Source organism: Bombus flavifrons, chromosome 9, assembly GCF_040668555.2.
Source record: "Bombus flavifrons isolate JBK064 chromosome 9, iyBomFlav1_principal, whole genome shotgun sequence".
Classification (NCBI taxonomy): Eukaryota; Metazoa; Arthropoda; class Insecta; order Hymenoptera; family Apidae; genus Bombus; species Bombus flavifrons.
The window spans coordinates 700434-720683 of NC_138450.1; the positions used below are offsets into that span (position 1 = coordinate 700434).

Sequence of the window (20250 nt, forward strand, 5' to 3'; positions counted from 1 at the left end):
GTATGTGCATACATTGCAATTGAAATTTATTCGATCATGTGATTATATCAGTAATTTTACTTCTTACACGACTTTTTTTACAAAGAGAAATAGATGATGTAATCTTGCTATTATATTCTATTATTGTCTTGCCTATTGATTCAATTTCGCTCTATCTGCCAAAATAATTCTCTTAATCCGAAAAAGAAGACAGAGTTCTATGGAAGGAGAGGCAATCTCAATTTATAAAGGCAATTATCTCCAATGATCCAGCGGTTCGTTTTAGCGGAAACGGTGGCTCAGTCGTTTCGTGAAAGAACGCGTCCTCGCGATCCATTTCCATTTCGCGCTTCTATTCGACTGGGGGGCGGACGGTTCCTCTGGCGTGGCACATTTCTCAGGGAAATGGGAATCGATTTGAAGAATGCCGTTGCGAAACTACAGTTGGCAACACGCCCTCTGCCTGTTCCTCTCTCAGCCTTCTATCGGGTCATCCCTCTGATGTCCTGCTCTCACAGCCGATCTTCATCTTTCTTCCGTTTTCGTTCGTTTCCGATCCGAGTTCTCTCCACTTCTGTCTATCTATTTCTTCGCGTTTTCCTTTTCATTTTTCTTTCCTTTTGCATTATGTTCTACTCGTTTGATATTTTCGCAATGTATATTGTGCCGTTACTCTTTTTTTTATTATTCAAGGAGCTAAAAAGTACAAATTAAACTAACTGCTCAATTTGAGATTAAACAAATAAACAAAATGAGCAGTTTTGTATTCTAGTATTTGATATCATATTTCGTGAATAACAGAAGCAAATAATGTGATTTTCTAAATAATTAAATAAATTCTCCAAACAGTGGTAACCTACATATCCTACGCAGCGTGTTATTATATGAAATAAACGTTCTACATTTATAAGTACCTACATACGTATGAATATTGCTATTGCATATGTATTTTGTAATTAAAATGAGACTACCATGAATTTATTATTCGTAACATAATACAATGAAGTAAGAATAACAGTAATAAGAATAATAAAAACAATAAAGGTAGAAAAATATCTAACGTAAGTTTCTTTTCTCTATACATTTATAAAATATGTTATTTCAATTATCGTATAATTTACGTATGTCGAAAAAAAAAAAAAAACGTAAGGGAGGATGTTTTATTAAGAATTACTACAACTAAAATAACTTCTCGCAAAGAATAATATAAACATTTAATGCATCGGTTCGTTCATCTTTTGTACAAATATTCCAATTTCCTTCCACTTTATCAAATGTTATCCTTACTATTCTCCTTCGATCACGGTACTTGCTCAGAAATCAAAGTAAAACGTTCTGCAGATATGTATAACACAGGAGCAGAAGTTACTCTATCGGTGAGAATCTAGAAGCGATATGTGCGGAAATTGAAAGTTTCCTGTGTGGATAGAAGCAAGGGACCGAATGCAGGATAGGCATGGAAAGGATTTGTCTCACAGAGCGTCACGAAAAATCAGTATTTCTTTATTTGATCGAGAATCGAGTAAAATCGTTTTTCGTACTGGTCGATATGCGACGAAGACGAATGTTATAAGAAATCAGGGATACGTTCCGATGTGCAATATACTCTCGCCGAATTGGATCGTGATCGCGTAATCTTTTCGTTATATTTGTCGTAGTAAAAAAAGGTTTTCGGAAAGTACCACGCTTTTTACTTGTACTATCGTAGATAAAAACAGCTAACATTAAAAATCGAATATAAGTAGGACAAATTAAAATTTGATCGAAATTATTATTCCAGAACGTAGTAATCTTCGGTAACATTTTACCAGAAAAATTTGTTAATTTTTTAGTAACGATATTGAAAAATATTACACTTTGAACAGAATCCCAAAAAAGCAGTTTATTGCTTGTGAATATTATAAATCGAGCACAGTGATACAAATGTTATTTTACTTTCACTCCCAAGGAATTTATATGACATATATCGGTAAAATTATGCATATTTATCAAACAATTTTAACTATACCGAATATTTTAAACAACATACGAATGAAAAGATAGAGCCACGATTTTCATAATATTGTTTGGTACATGTATGTAGCTGTCAGTGCATTGTCCAAATCCCTTTTCACTCTTTTGCCTTGTAGTCCATTTTATTGTTCTCTATTTTCTCGTACTACAACGATATAAGTCAATCATACTTTTCTATGCATTAGCGTATTTCAATATTCGTGTTATTTTCGAAAACATTACGCACGAAAGATGCAGGAATTAATAAAATCTTCGTGAATAGTAGGTAAAGTTGCGAATAGTACTTAAAGGCTATAACTCTTCACGAATGTTCACGTAAATTTATTATTCCAATCCGTTCGCTGTTGTTTCAAATTCTTCCATTTCGTTTATTTATTATTTCCAGTCTTTATTTGGAAGATTTAATAGAAATCACGTACGTGTGTTTTCCACGATATAAAATCATACGTTCCCTCCTATTCGGTGTTCTTGTCAGGTCTTTCATTCAGTTCTTTGTTGGTAAATGTTTTTTCGCGGGAAAAAATTTATCCGAGAAATTCCACTGTCTTCGTCATGCTTTCAGATTGCCGGACGAAGAACGTGGAGTTAATGGCGTTGCCCTCTTCAGTTTATGAAAAGAGATCTCCTGCAGACCAGAGCAATTCGGGGACGTGGAAGTAAAGTATGAACGCTTTGTTGTGAAAGGATCCCTCGGCTAGTAACCCGTATTTCAGGAATTTCAGTCTCCGAAATGAAAATTGGATTGCTATTTAGGCAAACACGACATTTTACGAGGATCTCGGACATATGATCGATGAGACTTCCAGTAGTCGCTATAGTCGTAAGTTGGATCAAATCGAACAAACTTCGGAAAGAAGTTTTTATTTCTCTTTTTATTTTCCGCGATAAGTCTCGTCACGTACTACGAAAGTCTTTAGAACAGCAAAGCATATGGCAAGAATAGCAGGCCGTCACTCGTTGTTCACGACGACGACGACGACGACGACGGCGCGGCGTGCGACTGGAAAAGTCATTTTACTCGGTAATTAGTTGGCCAGGTCGCGACAAATTGAAAAAGTTAGTGAGAAATGGAACGCAATTTAATCCGCGGCCATCGCTGCCGGTTGCGGCCTCCTGCAGCCGCAATAATCAAGACTAGCAAATCGAATACCTCTTCTGCTTGCAGTTGCTGCTTTTCCTTGTTTCTTCTATCGGGCGACGATCGAAACTTCGATGCAACGTTCGTAGTTTTCGTAATATCCGGCAAGTGATTCGTAAGAACGCGTGAAAACTGGCAAACTTGAGTGTACAGTTTTTGTTCTTATTCATCGTCGTCGTTATTTATAGTCAGCATTCTTACACTAGACAAATGAGTAAAGTTTCCTAAATATTCACAATATCGAATAATAAAATTCCAATCATGGTCTAATATAAATCGTTATATTATAAATCGTTGCCCACCAGTATTATCCAATTTATCAAACATTTACGATAAACATTATGCACGAAAGAAAAATCAGGCGACCGTTCGGGCACACAATGGCGGCTGAGAAATGAAGAGCGTCCTTACTTAAATGGGAAGGTTCTCTCCTCAAAACTGCTGATCTCGCCGTTTCGTTGATCACGTTTTCAACCCCGCGTCTCTACATCTACAGTCATTATCCAGCCGCGGTAACGACAATCATTATTTTTTGTTAGTGCACCGCGTACCGTAATGGCGGGTGAAAGGACGTGAGGGAAGTTTCTTGACGTTAAGAAAGATCATACTATGCATTTAGGGTTTCCTCTCTATCTACGTACATTCTTCGTCCTTTATTAGACTATATATACAGCATTACGGTAAATGCACTTTGTTCGCATCCTCATAATTCTTAATTATATACTTTCAATTGTTTGGCTGAAAGGACGTGAAAATAGGTTAGGTTGTTATTAAACCTCTGTCGAGTTCTGTGGTTTCGAAATACACGTGTATCCAAATTTCATACATTTTATTCGTTTAATCATCGCTAGACCGCGATGTTATGCATTAATGAAAAATTCATAAGTGTTAAAAAATGTTCAGAACACATATAATATTAAACGTTAAATTTAATATCGGTGGTCTTTTTGGGCATATTCATATTTAGATGACTCTGAAAAAGAGGTTAATCTGCATGTACAATTTAGAAAAAGGCACGCGTTTTATAAAAAATATTTAAGTTAGGAGAGCCTGGGATTTTTGCCACACGTTTTTAATATACACGTACTCAAAGCAGACCGCTATCATACTCCCAGAGTTAGTATTTTCTATGCAAATAAGATTTGAAGTATGCAGGACACGAGACATAATACACTTTTATGCTAAAGTGTAGTTAAATGTGTTAAAATTCTTGTTTAGCGACGCAACGCTTCAGTTTTATTTAAATTTGGTTAGTTGATTGAAAATAATTTTTTAAATTCTCAAACGTTGATAAATTAGAATTGGAAAAAGGGTTAAGATTAAATATATAGAGTGTACGGCGGAAATTAAGAACGAATAAAAGAACATTTTTGATCTCCACGCGATATCATGTACGTGAAAGATATAAACATAAGTATACAGCGCAAAAAGTTTAAACACATATCTCATCGTGTACGAAGCAGAGTACAGAGTATAAACATATCGAAAAGAAAAATTCGATTCTTTGAAAGATTTTCACGTACAAATGTCCTTAAGTCACTGAGAAAAGTTTCGAACTGGAGTTTGTTTGAAATACCCTAGATTTATGCCCATGTGAAAGTTCGAGTAGTTCTCTCCAATCACAATGCCAGACAGCTGTAAGATTTACTTTCTTTTCGATTTTTCATAAAGATGTTCTACGAAGTCAATTTTATCTACATCGATCTAAATCGTTTTATCTATTATATACGATATAAATATGATTGCCAGTTAGTCTCATTCATATTTTCTCCTTTTCCTGTATTAAGTTTGCTATTATAGTTGGGCGAGATATCGTAAAATATCGTTCGATAAAATACAGGGTGTTCGGCAACGGAGGATAGAAAATTTGAGGGATTCCTTTGCATATTAAAATAAGATAGCAATAGTTAATTGTTTAAAAATCTTCGAAAATGAGCTTCTTTTTTTACCGTCGCGTTAGAAGCATCTTTCAAGTTATCGGTTCGACGATCCAAACATTTGTAGTTGTTTAATCGAACGATTTGGAAGATTTCGGTACGTCGTTGAACCAACTATACGTAGTATCACGTAGGCGAGCCCTGTCCGAAGAACAAACGAGCTGGCGTTATTTAAAACGGAAATGTGGGTCAGACATCCCGTGTCCGCGTACTTGCACACCTCCTCCAACCGCTATATCCCTGTTTCCCTTTCTCACTGGCGTACGAAAAAAAACCAAGACAACAGGGTAGAAGCCTAGGAACAAGCAGAATGATCCACATCGCCAACTACGATGAACCGTGATTTATTTTCGGCTCCAAGCTTCAAAGTACAGCCGTGCTTAAGATGGTCCCCTAGCTGCCTCGAAAGGTGAACGAGTGTCGTTGCTCTTACGTGGTCGCGCGCAACAACGCCACCACAACGTACGAAATAGATAAACAGAGAGAACGGGAAAGAGAGCAAGAGGAGACGACCCGAATAATACGAGCAAGTAATGATTTAGATAACACTTGTCGCAACGTGCGTTCGCGATTAAATACAACTCGTTGGTTTTCCTTTGCGAATGAGCCATGTTCCGAGCTGTTCATTACAGGATTCGAGGGTTCCGTTGCTTTAGCACGGATTTGTACGAGGGATTTGTTAAATATGTCTCTTTTTATTCCTTCCTTTCCTTTTGTTGTTTAACCTTCTATAATCAACATTTGTTTCCTTATAAATGGAATTATTTCAAAATTACAAATATTTGCTATTATCTTAGTCGTATTTATCTTTGTCTTCTTCAAACTACCCATTTTCGGTAAATTAGTCTGTCTGTTCAATTTAAAATACGATTGATAAAGCAAACAGAGTATGGTTTTCATCAATCACTTATCAAACATTTTCATTAATATCGATGACAAACATCCAATGTGACAGCTGTTTTTCAAATATACATATATGAAGTGCAAATAATCGAACTTATCGAAGCGTTATAAGCTTAATAAGTACTTTTGAAGTAGTGAAATATTTTATGTATATAGCTTTTTAAAAGCAGAATTATTCGATATTTGACGAAAATTACTGTAAGAGTAACATGTACGTATGTCTCTCTTTCGATAAATTATTGTCCGACTTAAATATCTTTTACTTACATAACATGTATATACATAAATAAACTCCGAGACCAAATTTTGTACATTTCGCGCAGTTAAAATTTCTGTCAAAAAGCAAACTTTTCGATCTGATATAAAAGATAATATGAATCGAATAAAGTGAAAAGGCGGGCGTCCAAAATTTCATCGCACGAAAAGCTACTTCTTCAATTAAAAATCAAATTCCCTTTTGCACGAAGGAACTCGTGCAAGCAATCATGAGTCGCTATTGATTTCGTCGAAATTCCGTTCAATGACAGGACATTGAATTCGTAAAAATCCATACACTTTGTTACGTGCCTTTTCATTCACTTGTACGTCCGATCAAGGCGGGGAATGAAAGACGAGGACCGTTTCAAATATCAAAACGTCAAGAATAACGATGAATATCAAACTACTGAAACATACTTTTTCTATAAAATCTTCAACTCTTTTTATAAAAACGTACGTTTTCGTAGAATCTACCATATCCGGTATGTATCGGGTCATAAAATGGTATATTTACAAAATGACATTTTTGAGTAACATTTCAGAATAAAATTTTCGCGAAATCGTTATACGTACTAGTTACATTGCTAAATGACAAAATGTGACTCGGCAGAATATATTATTACGATATAGATAGATAGATTCGTATGCCACGAATGGCAAACGAACCTGAACTTGACCATTTGCTTCGCACGATTTTGAATCAAACGAAAGTTAGACATATACACGTGAAATGTTTCTAAATAAATGACAATTAGTCCCACACCTAGTAGTCGATAAAAATTCGAACACTTGGCAACTCTTTAGGCACGTGGTAGATACATTCGCATCTTCTTCTCAGATTTCGTTCTTAATTGACGGTTACCTTCTTGACGGTTTTCATTCAGTTTCATTATGAATGTACGTTGGTATAACGTTTGTATATTATCATATATGACAAGAATTTTTCATCTTAAAAGCTTTTACTAACGGATGGAAATTCACTGGCTTTACTTTAAGTAAATTATTATTTGTTACGTCATTAGGGGATCTCAAAATTAGCGGCAGAATGATTAATTACCGGCTGTTCTCGGGAAATCTGATCTCACCCTTTCGTTTAACAGGATATCCCCCCTCCTCCGAGAAGGATGTATCGTTGATACGAACGCTAACGAATCACCGAGGTCATAACATTTTAACCCCTGGCTCATTGTATCTTTGCGCTGCTCTTAATTGTTTCTTTGGTTTTTCCTCCATTTATTTTCTTGCACAGAATTATGAATAAATAGGTTATTACGAATTAATTTAGATGCGATATGTGTAATCCCGTATCCACCGTATCCAAAACTCTAACGGAGATACTAAAATAAGTATTAAAAATCTTCATACAACTTTTTGCAACAAAATCCGATCAAATGAAAACTAAAAGAAGGTAAAGGTCTCGATTATTTTCCCAACAAGTTTTTTGAATTTAACATTCTCGTTCAACAACAAACTCTCAGTCCCGCGTCTTTTCCAGAAGTCTAAGATTTTCATCGTCTCTTCCGATCTATACCGTGGGCAAAGGCTGGAATGAACAAGGCGGTAGGGTTGGGAGGGCAAGGAGGTAGAAGTTGAGGAAGACAATAAAGCGTAAGGGTAAAAGAACGGCTGGCTCGTTAATTTTATTCGCGCGAATCCCATTCGGCCGTGGCTCGCTTCGCCATTGAACGAAACAAAACGCGGCGAAACAACGAAGATTACTCTGCTTCCGTACCGGAGGCATTCGACGGAACAACCTATATTATACGACTTTTATACTTTATATTTAGAAAAAAGTGGTAACAGCGGACAAACGGTCGAACGGTCGAAGATGAATATTATATAGTGAACGAACAGAAGAAAGTTGCAATACTGATCTGAGGTATAATGACCTCGAATCTTCATTCATCGATATTAAATAGTGTAAGATGCGTTTGGGGAAGTGATTTTTTACTTTCATTTAACGAGGGCTGTCCGGTGTTCAGTGGCAGTTTTTGATTCGTGTAGGTTTAGAAGGCAGCGATTGTTGGAGACTATTCTCTGAAAAAAATGTTCGCACTTAGAAAAAGATTGTATCTAAATCTGCGTTCATAGAAATCTATAAATCAAACCAGTGCACATTTCCTTTTCGATCAAATAACTTTTATAACCGCAACTATTACGAGGAAACGACTTAGCGAGTTTGAAATTGCTACGTATCTGTCATTCGATTATAGAGAAACCTATTCAAGTTTTCCTGCGCGCTTCTCTGCCTGCTGGCCAGTTTTCTTTATATGGAAGTTTCTATCAGTCATCGTATTTATTTTTCGAAAATAAGTTTTCACGATATTTGCAGAATCGAACGTGTGTGTGTGTGTGTGTGTGTGTGTGTGTGTGTGTGTGTGTGTGTGTGTGTGTGTGTGTGTGTGTGTGTGTGTATGCAAATACGCCTTTCGCATTATCAATAGAACTATTGATTCATAACAAATATGAATTTATATAAACATCTAAGTGTAATAATAATACTATTACATAATTTTTCATCGTCTTTAAATCCACCCTTTACCGAACTTTAAATCTATATAGTAAGTGATAAGAAACAAATAGATAGTAGCACAAGTTCAGGTGTCGATTATTACACAGAAAGTGCATCGATTTTCATTATTCCTGTGAAGTATCGCGCTGTGACTCATCGCGTTATCGCAGCTACACGCACGACGTGCACGCGCTGACTTTATCTGCGTGCTGAATCGAAGGGGTTAGGTTTAATCGTGCGCATTATCAAGTAGGGCATTATGAATTCTTTTTCTCTTTCCTGAACGGATATTACAATTTTTTAGATAGCTTGTAGACGTCGATAATCTGTTCGTTGTTAACGGATAACGACGTCAACCTAAATACTTGGGTATCTTCGTTATCCTTTGACGACGATCAAAATAGAAATCCAATAGAAAACATCTCACTTTTATTTCTTTGCTTTCTTTTGTATTTCTATGTTTACTTTTGAAGTAAGTTCTGTTCATTCTTTGTTTTCTCTTCTTTCTTGTTGTTTGGAATATGGAAATACGTTCATATTAGATCTTCTCCGATAATGATAGACATACACTACTGAAAATGTTGCATCATTCGATACAATGACAGGAAATCGTTAATAAATAATAATTTACTCGTTTTTTTTCGAGTCATGCAAAAGATAATATTCATGCAATCTTACTTCGAATTTACTCAAATCTAAAATTCCTTTGACAACAATTTTTTTAACTTCGATTTACGCAATCCCGCTTCTAAGCGTCAAATAAATTTCGCGTAAAAGTTAGCACCGCTTTCGAACGGGGGTAGAAAGACGAGAATACTAATTCATCAAAAAGTCAATTTTTCGAGAGATTTTATAAGCGAAGAAATCTCTACTAAATGACTATATAATTCATAGAATGGTACGAATCGTTACTGAGAAACGCAATAAAAAGAAAAGAAAAAACAAAAAAAAATGAAAATAAATCGTAACGATTATTATTTCCTATTTTGTCCATAAAAATGAAAACCTATAATCCTCTATAAAAACCTCCATGATCATAAAGAATGAAAAACATATATATCCAAGTTGAAATCGGAAAATATTCAGTGCAGCAAAAAATCGCGTTTGTCGTATCCCCACACGGCAAATAAAACTCTCGAATCCCTCATAAACTATCCATCGACGTTCAAGCTTTGTGGTACATATATCTGACCATTACAGGAGAGGAAGCGTAGAAGTGGGATGGTCACGTTTGAAATCGATAGCTCCGCGTGTTTACAGATGATCGATAGAAGGAAGTGATATTGGTCGAACGGCAGAACGGCCGTATGCCAGCCTCTGAGGTAGAGTGTTCGATTTCTGCGCCGCTTTGTGTCGCAGCCATACGTTTCTCTACATTTGCTCGACCGTGCCTCGTCATACAATGGTTTCGTTTCTCGTTTCGCGCCGTCCCCCCCTTAGCTGTTACCTCGAATTTCTGTTGCCCTGTCATGCTTTAATAATGTTATGCATTGTCGCCACGTTGAACGCGTTTATAAACGAGCCACGGTTTTCCAACAATTTCGTGGCCACGTGCCAAATTCATTTCTTCCCTCGTGCGAACTCCGATCGAGCTTGAACTCGTCGTTCGGTACGGCCAGGTTATTCATTTTCTTTTTTATTCTTTGCTTGTTTATTTCTTTTTCCCGGTGTTTTTGATTGTTCTCGTAATTTCCAATTCGCGTGGAATTCGCACGAAACAGGAAAGTTTGAATTTTCGGAGAAGATTGGATAGATTGCGAGGCGCGGTATGACGAGCGATGGTTTAAATGTACTGTAAATTAGAGAGCGGGAGAGTGTGGCAGAGTGGCTAAAAAGAAAGAAGAAAGCTGGAAAATGTTTGTATCGTTGAGATGAATCTGTGCTGATGTTTAATTTTCGAAGGAAAGGAAGGGAAAGATCGATCGTAAAAAATAGAGTTTTTATCAAGAAAAGGACTGTTATAGGAACAAGAGAGTTACACGAATTGCAAAACGATTTCATTCGATTCGACGAGAGTGTGAAAACACCCAGAAAAATCCTCGGGAATATCCCCTACTATAGCGACAATTCTGTTATACCGCTCCCTCCTTTAATTTGCCCTTTTCCTTAACGTAAAATTGCTCCGCGCCAAAGTATGATCTAGCTCAATTTTCCCACCAAAGGAAAACCCCGAAAGTCCCCAAAAAATCTTGTATAATCAAAGAATACAATACGATCTGGAACGTTTCTCCCCGATTCGTTTACCTCGGTCTGGCAAACGTATCGACAAGTCGAAGTGAGTAGGAGAGCAGCTATCGCTTTTATTAACGTGCTTCTTTGCACATTCGCGCCGAATCAAAGCCTCCTAGTCGCTTTTCCCGTGAAATAAATCTACTCTCCAGCATCTAGTGGAGTACGGGGGTGATGGGGTCGTGGTACGTGAGGGGGTGAGTGGTTTCGCAGAGTCACGGAGGTCGAGAGGAGCGGAAGAACTGGGGGTAACGAGGGTTCCCCGGAGCACTCGACTCATTTCTCCGAGCCAACACAGACCTCTCGACTCGACGCCACTCGTGGAAACGAAATCTGATACGAGAAAAGCTAAACTCCTTCAAATGCACAAGCCGCCCCTACTTCGCCCCTTCCTCTGTTTCTTATTCTACCCTACTACAGGCCCTTTTCAACCCCTCTGTATTTTTCTCACTCGCTCCTTTCATTCTTTCATCGTCTTTCTTCTTCCACTCCCCCCCTCTTATTTCGCCCTCTATCTTCTTCTACACGTCGGTTATATACTGTTCATTCTCTTCTAGCTCCTAGCCCGTTTCTTCCTTTCCGTTTTCGAGGCCTGCTCCTTTCAGCCACCCACTTCTACTCAGTCAACCCTTTTCATCGTGAAAACGTCGTTCTGCAATTTACTCTTTTCTTTCTTTCGTTTTTCTCCTATGCGCTTTCCTTCTCCAGAGTGTTTTAACTCTCTCTCTCTCTCCCTCTCTCGCTCCCTCTTTCTTTTTAGTCGACCTTCTCCGTTTCTCTACCATTCCGCTGCAACTCTATATACCTCTTGGTTTCTTCCTTCTTTATCCTCTTTCATTCTCTTCCTTCGTTACTCTGCGGTTTCGTTCGTTAGGATCGTGTGCTCGCGTACCTCGAGGAGATTTCTTTTCTCCACAAGTCCCTGCTTCACTCCCGATCGGATTCCATCCCCCGTCGGTACAAACTGATGAGAGCAGAACCTCGACTTCCGACTGTTTAACTCCCTTAATTAACCTCGTAGAGTCACTCCTGTCGCCGTGGCAAGGATTTCGGCTGCCTTTTTTTACGGCACGCGACCTTCTTCCACGACATCGTGCTCCCTCTATTCTCTCGTTGTTAGTCTGTAGCTCTGAGATTCAATTGGGGTAGGACGGGCATCCTTTCGTCCGTCTGATCTGGTTACATACTCCTTCGTGCGATACTTTCTATCGTGATACTGAATTGTAGCGAGTTGTAAAAATTTCACGTTCGTTGCGGTGAATTGATGAATCAAGAGACTTCGTTTCCTGGAGAGGTTTATGCTATGTTTAAATTTCTCTCAGAGATTCTTTTGTAGTTTATCTGCAAGTAATCTTAAGAGGAGAAAGATGGCTGAATGACGATGTTTCTTAGTTTTTGACTTTGGTGAAACTAGTCGTGGAAGATATTGAAGATTAATTAAGGAATAAATTGATATAAACCTACGAAATTTGAGTCCACCGTATAAAAACAAATAATCGTTTATCGGTCGTTATATAGAATAAATTGTAGAAAAATAAAAACAAAAATGTCGTTTAAGAAAAAAACACAACTGTTACGACAAAGTAATTGTAATCTGGTCTTTAACACGGTAATAAGATAAAAATGCTAATGGGAGGTACGGAGAACGAGTCACGAGTGGCCTCAATTATATTCCGCAGGCTGCAATTTCGTGTTCGTCGCGTCCGTTGCTCAATGTTGCGAGGTCTAGAATTTTTCAAGATGTCGGGATAGAGATATTTTTACTTGTACGATCCTCTTTTTCCTCGCGAGAGTCAGCGAGTCTCTGTCTATTTCCAGGTCGAATAATCAGGTTCGTTTAGGAGAAAATGAATTTCTTCGTTCGCGTCGTATTATGAAGCTCTTGAATAACCTCCAGACGACGTAATAAGTCAAAAGAAGTTTCTTTTCAGGCGTTTGCGAGTCAATTACCGCGAAATTTCTTATTACGCGTCTGCTGCGAACATACGAACAGTGAGTATGGCGCGCGTACGTCGTTTAAAGCGTTGCACGCCCTTTATTATTTACATTTAACGCGTGCAATTTCAGCAACATTAGACTTTCATACGTTCAATTGCTCGTGACGCAAATTCTCTTTTAAATTATTGTCATCTGCCGACGCGGCGTCATGCTCGTTGCTTTTGATGGTTTATATCGAGAGTACAATTTATATGATCTTCGTGGAGGAAGCGTATTGATTTTTCGGTTATATTAGATATTATGGAAACATTGCGCAGGTTTTATAACTTAGAAGTAATGCGATGCTTTGTTATTATTTTATACATTGTGATTTATCTTTCTAATTATGCGAGTATCAATTAGTTTGTTATTAGTTATTATTTAATCGTTAATAATTTCTTTTATCTTTCTTAAAGCGTTTGTTATCGACAAATTATTTAAGAATTTCTATTTAGCTGGTAATTTGTTGTTGAATATCCAATTAATGTACGGTGATAGTAACTATAATTAGCGTAGATTATTGCAACGCAATAACGATTTGTTGATCAAGTTCGCTATATTTACTAAGTACGATATTGTTCATTGACGACAAATTAAACGCAATCTAATTTACAGCTCGAGCTAACAGTTATTGTTTCGATTAATTACGTCACGCTAATTACAACCTAACTAAATGAACAAAAATTAAGATATTAATATACGTGATATATGCAATAGGAAATTAAAGTATAAATGTTTATAAAGCACGATTCTCACATTGAAAAATAATACGAGACATAATCGACGTGAACTTGACTTTATTCTTAAATAAATTCTTAAATAAATAAATTCTAGTTTTATTATTTTATACCATTGTTTCTTCCAACGTCACGTTACAGTTGAACATCAACGATTATCTACGTAGGTACGTCAAATTACGTTAAACCCCATTGCTGTCACCAGCAATTAATTTCCTCTCCCTTTCCTTTATCCTATATCCTAAAGCTAAACCATAGTGCTGAGGCAATTAGCCGAATCATAGTGCCTAAACAATTACTTAAACGCAAAGTACAATAGCATTGTACACGTCTATAACTACGCAACCCCCCTTACAAATCGCGGTACCACGCCACCATGATATATCGTTCCGGACAGGCAGTCGATTGCGTGGCGTATTCAATTTACGAAGCCTAATTTGACCAAGTTGCAGATGCAGTATGGGGCCAGAGAATCGGCGGAGGGAAACCGCACGTGTCGTTCGTCTCCAATATGCCAGTCGAGCAATCCGTACGACGCGTGGCCGTAAAATCCGCTACGGTGTAATTTGTATGACGATAAATATACGTGGTTTAAGCCTGCTTGCTAGCAGGATAGTGTCGCCGCCATACGACGATCAAGAAAACTTCGTCGGCTTGTGCTTGCCCCGTATTCCTTTCTCGACAGATCAACGCGTCCATTTTCAACAATCTGTTGTCGAATTATGCAGATACGAATCGTTTCCAAACAAAGTAAAAGCTATCGATGACGCGTAAATGGATTTTTCTGTGCTAATGTCATAGTATGATAAAAAAAAAAAAAAAGAGTCAATCGATTTTTGCTACTTTAACTCTAATAATCTTCCATTATCAAGCAAAAAATCTTGGATATTAATAATGCAAAATGTACAAGTTGAAATACGACAAGTTTTTCTTAAAAAATATACATTTCTAATTCTAAAATTAAATAAAAAATTCCTCGAAATCACCGAGGAAATCAATAATTCAATTCCAAATTCGCCTAGTTCAAACTCCACATCTAAACACATTTGCCATCGAACGTTTACTCAAAATCTCTTACCACAGAGCGTATTTAATTATCAAATTCACTGATCAATATCCCTCCGAAATTCATTCGTTCTTTGTTTAGCTCCTTGGCACGAGCCAGAGGAACAGAGCGTCCGTGTCTCGATCGATGATAATTATTCTCGTAAATTCAAGCATAAATGCGCGCAGGTACAGAGTAGACGAGACGCAGGAGGGATCGGTGGGTTAAATGCTCGTAATGACGTCTCGTAATTGCATCGAAAGTTCGTGGGGAAACCGTAATTATCGTACGGCTGCACTTTCGACGATACCATCGGTCGCGTCGCTACAATCGACAGTGTGCAAATCGCCGCGAAATAATATATCTTTACGGATGTTAAATTCTTCGTTACGATCGAGTGGCGAAAACTATCGCGAGTGTCGCGAGAATGTGTGACATTTACGTTCAACGAATGATTAATCGTACCCTTAACTGAAGGTTCTTTAGAGTAATTCAAGAATAACGAAAAAGTCGAACAAAAACTCGAATCGAATTCTGGTAACAATTTTAAGTCGCGTGTATTGTAATTGTTGCTTTGTATGTACACTTTAAAATCGCGCCATCTTAAAGACGAAAATATTATCCCCTTCTTTCTTTTGCTATTCGTGAAATATACCGATAAAGTTTTATCGGAAGAACCGATATGCTTTATCAATTCGATATCAATTCGAAATTAATTTTATCCCAAACAACGAAATAAATTACAAGGTTACTGTAAACGAATCGATCAATACAGACACAACGAGAATCCATTCAATTCCAGCTAGATATTTCACTCCCAGCGATCGACGATTAGTCAAAGGATTGATCGACTGGTTATACAGATTTGAGTAATTTATTTGAACGATCAATCCTATTAATATTCATTATTCGGTCAATATCTCGATTATGCGAATCACCGGTACTCGGATAATTATCTAGGTAAGCGTTCATTATTCGCTTGAGTACGAATGTACGCGTTGATTGATGCGAATTCGACATATGCCAATATTTTCGCGCATTTCGATGATATCGGAACTCAGATTATCAGAAATTTCGGAACCATCTGATAATTCTACCTTTCCTATCGTTTGCTAAAATATAAGACACACATTTGGAGAATATTTGCAGAATATTTCGAGAATATTTTATTTAAAGAATATTTTCTCTGCCTAGAATATACAATATTTGGAACATTTATTAAAAGAATAGAAAATTCATTCGTACACGAGAAGAAATTGTCTAACTTACCCCGCTGAAGGTTTTTACGTTGTGCAAAGCATTCTGGGCGTCCAAAGCGGCCTTTCTCGTATAAAATGTTACGAAGCAACATCCTGCAACGAAAAATGCACACAATGAAGAAAAATGTAAATTGTACTTCTTTTTTTGGCCACCTCTCTCAAAAGTTAAAATTCAACTATCAATATTTTATAAAATATTCATATATCAATATTTTATAAAAATATGAATATCTTTGAACATCCGTAATCTAATTTTGACGATGTTTATGAACGTATAACGTTTGTCAAGAGTTAAGAACGTCTTCTTCGGCATGTCGTCCTTCGAGTAGAACAATAGAAGACACTGAAATCCAAGTACTTAATATCGCGATAGGAATGACTTGTATATAGAAAACAGTGGAGCAAGTTGGTCACTTCGAAGAAGCTCATCAAGGCTTTTCCTTCGTCGCCACAGCTGGACACCAACCGAGGCAGAAACGGATTGGTCGATAGTTTCCAGTTGCCAAAAGTTCGATACACCGTTGTATTACTACCGGTTCCCCACCCCTCTCTCCATTACTAGCGACTTGGTACCTCATCCCTTCGAGTCGAAAATCCAGGAGACTGGATTTAGTCGAGACCCTACCTACCCCCCTTTTAGTTTACGAAATAAAATAGCTGCATACAGGTAGTTGTCGGCCGTTTCATTGCACGCAAACAAACGCAGCTTGAGAAAGTTTATGGCTATAGATTCAGCCTGAGAAACTCTATGGCTGCACGGTCGTTCTGGGAACTTTCGAATTCCAGATGGAACCTTAGGTTATATAATGGCCCGGGTTAAATTGATTCTACTTTACTAGGGAGGGAAAAAGCTGGATAAATTGGTCAGTTTCTGGCAGTATTTAGGAAGTCCATGGTGTTTGGAGTTTTGGAACGATATTTTGTGGACGATGTTAATGAAGCAGGACATTTGAGGTTTCATGATGCGAGTATAGATAGCTATTGCGTTTCCGATTTATTATGGCTGGAATCAAAATTGGGATTCACAATATCAGTAATTGTTATACCGTACAAAGTGTCCGTAGGATTACAAATTTCTAATTAATTCAAATTTTTTATCATAAAAATAATTTATCATGTAACCTTCTATAAAAATAAATGTATATCGTAAAATCTAAGTTACGTTCATAATGAAAAAATCTTGTACTCTTGTCAAAAGTAGATATTTTTGTGAAAGAGTCAGTTTGTTGCAAATAATTGAAGCTGCAACTGTGATAAACTGTTCTGTTAGTGATCGACACCTTGACCGGTTAGATCTCATAAAAATATCGCGCTTAACGCTCTCGTGTAAGGAAGTAATCATAGAGAATTTAGCGTATGATGGAAGATCGTATAATCTACGTAACAATAATGTTTGCTTTTAACATGCGGCTGTGAGTTCTTAAGCTTGTTGGTTCATGAACTTCAGTAATCCAACCTATCATCCTATATTTGTTCAATAACTTCGAATTGCAAGAACTCCTTGTATGACTTACAATCAGTAGCTATATATTTACACATTAATTTCTATAGGATATTATAGAAAGGAGATCAAAGGTTTATGAAATAATAATGTATCGACGCCCGCAATCTTTTGGTCCAAATGTCAATAGGAAAATTTTATATGCATTAGTACTTATTTTTGTACGAGTACTCATCATCTCTTGTCTCATTAGTCTCGTGATTCCAACATCGTATTATCAAAATTCAGTTTATACAAAATTCGTTCAAAATGGCACTGTCACGATGCACAAGATATAAAGTTTTGCAAAAGAATACCTGAAATCTGGAACTCTTGGAAGGATGATGCCGTGAAAGAGGGGTTGATTTGTAACGAGGTATTCGATACTGTATCCAAGCAGTTATCCGATATCACGGCGACGCGTAATTGAAAAATGCGTAATACGATGCCTGTAGCTCAAGATGCGTTGAACTAAAATTTCGTTTCTATGTAATTTTCGTTTCGTGGTTTCGCCGCAACTTCGTGCGGGCGGTAACAGCTCACAGCCAAGAAAATGAGTAACTCGATATTCCTCGATAACATCTAATTCACCAGACAGCCGTTTTAATAGAATCGAACTTCGCTTACAAAAGATGTCTCGAGGTCATCTTTTACCGATAACATTAATTTCAGAAAAAGAACAAAAAAAAGATACAAACGATGTTCGTATATGATTGATAGGAATAAAATTTTGTCTATATTCGATGATATTAAAAATATCATCATTAACAGTTATCATATACGTTAACAGTTCTGAAATAGTCTCATACCAAAAATGTTACATCGATCAGTTATTGGATAGTCGGACACTGTGAACAGGAAGATCCATTCGGACAAAATGCCGGTAATACTCAAGAAACATCTGTAAGAAGGACATTTTTCACCTAACCTTCTCCTATTGGCCAAGAAGCAAAACAACGTTAGATATTCCTGATATGTCAACGGTGAGTTTCGGTAAATTACGACAGGAGGACTCAGCGGGAGTCGGGAAATTATGTTCCGGCGGGTAACTAATCTTGAGGCATCATCGCTCGATAGACCTTTAAATCACATCGTGCAAACTACCCCCTCGCCGCGTCTAGTTGCTCGACGGCCAGCCTGTAATACTCGTGTCTACAAATGACCCCATTCGTCGAGATGCCAACACCAACCCCCTTTTCTTCGTTCTACTATGTACTATATATTGACTAGCGCTGCCATCTCATCGGTTTTTCCTTTCTTCAATGAGATATGGCCAACTACGATAGTGGTACCGATACTAAATTCCTGTATTTTTATACTAAATTATTTTATTATTGCGCTAAATCATCGTAGTTTATCCAATAAAAGTTGTTTAAATATCATGTACTTATAAATGATATTATTACACATTTGATACAACAATCGATATTATCAAATTTTAAACTGAAATTCACAACTTTTACCCCGAAAATAAAATTAAAAGATTCAACAACTGCACAACACAATACGATTTCCCCTTTCCCAACGAATATTACGATGCACCAAACGCATTCTCTCGATGGATCAACATCCATAGAGTTTTCATCGAAATGAGGGTTCTCATTCAACGCGTACGATCGTAAATTTCAATAGGCGCGTCATAAATGTAATCAAAGCATTGTAGCTGTTTGAATAAAATCCACGACGCCTATGGTTTATTGACTGCGCGGTATTACATTGACGAATGGTAGGCGAGCAGTGCTTTGAGCATTGACGAATCGCGGTGAACTGTCGTGCGAGCAGTCGAGAGTGTTAGGGTGAAAACCAGCGTAAACCGAAACGTGAAGGGTGGCGGTCAGGGTAACTCTGATTTATTTCCAGGTTTGCCTAGTAGTAGGTGGCTCGTGTTACCTCATAGACAGTTACAAATTCGTCCGGGAATTTTTGGCATCTTTTTCCTTCGTAATTTTGTTCTACTTTTCACCACGGATCGTAATAACGAAGTTTAAGGTTTTAGTCGAAGAAAAAATTACTATTACGAAATAGCATGAGAAAATATAACAAGTACGTAATCGTTTATTGAATTTGAAAGAAAGGAGTGTTAGTGGTAGACATATACATATAGTCAGATCTACCATATTAAGACATTAACTTGGATATTACGCCTTGTACCTACGAAGAAGATAAATCGACGTGATTTAATTCGTGAATGCGCTAACTTTCCATTCACATCGCATATACGTATCTTGTTGTTTAATTTGAAGATTGATGTATTATTACCGGAGAAGATTGTACTGTGATTTGGCTTAGTCGGATAATTAGCATTTTACCGTATTTGGTATTTCGAAAACAACTTATATCAACGCAATAAACGTATTCATCGAACTCTTTGTGAGTGGAATGAATTGGATATAATACGAATATTCATTAACAAAAACGCAGGAAACGTTAAACGATCATGCAAGTACCGAACACATGGTCTGTGCAACATCTAGATTGAAATGAACAGTTAATGCGTAATTTATTAATCTCCTGCGTACGATATTCATGCATTTCCGCATGTAGCCCCCGAATTATAATCTATGTGGGACGATCGTGTCGAGTCGTAATTACGTGAACTCTCCAGCTAGAAATTCGAAATTAACCGGTCATTGAACGAAGAAAGCGACGCAATTATGCGAGAACCCTGCCACAACGAGCAAAGCGAATTTACGGTAAATTCAAATAAACTATTCTCCACGTTGAAATCAATTTGGCACCATAAACTCATTAATGACACGGTAATAACGATTATTAAAGTAATT

At 37.3% G+C, this 20250-nt stretch overlaps 1 protein-coding gene across 14 annotated transcripts in view; it reads right to left on the reverse strand.

Moving 5' to 3' along the window:
* Nucleotides 1–20250, reverse strand: part of LOC138183380 (CUGBP Elav-like family member 2) — a 351437-nt gene that overhangs the window by 75354 nt on the left and 255833 nt on the right. For all 14 annotated transcript variants that reach the window (XM_069120223.1, XM_069120225.1, XM_069120226.1 and 11 more), the window contains one exon: nt 15998–16080. In XM_069120223.1, the coding sequence (XP_068976324.1) occupies nt 15998–16080 (83 nt within the window). The remainder of the gene's footprint in view (nt 1–15997; nt 16081–20250) is intronic.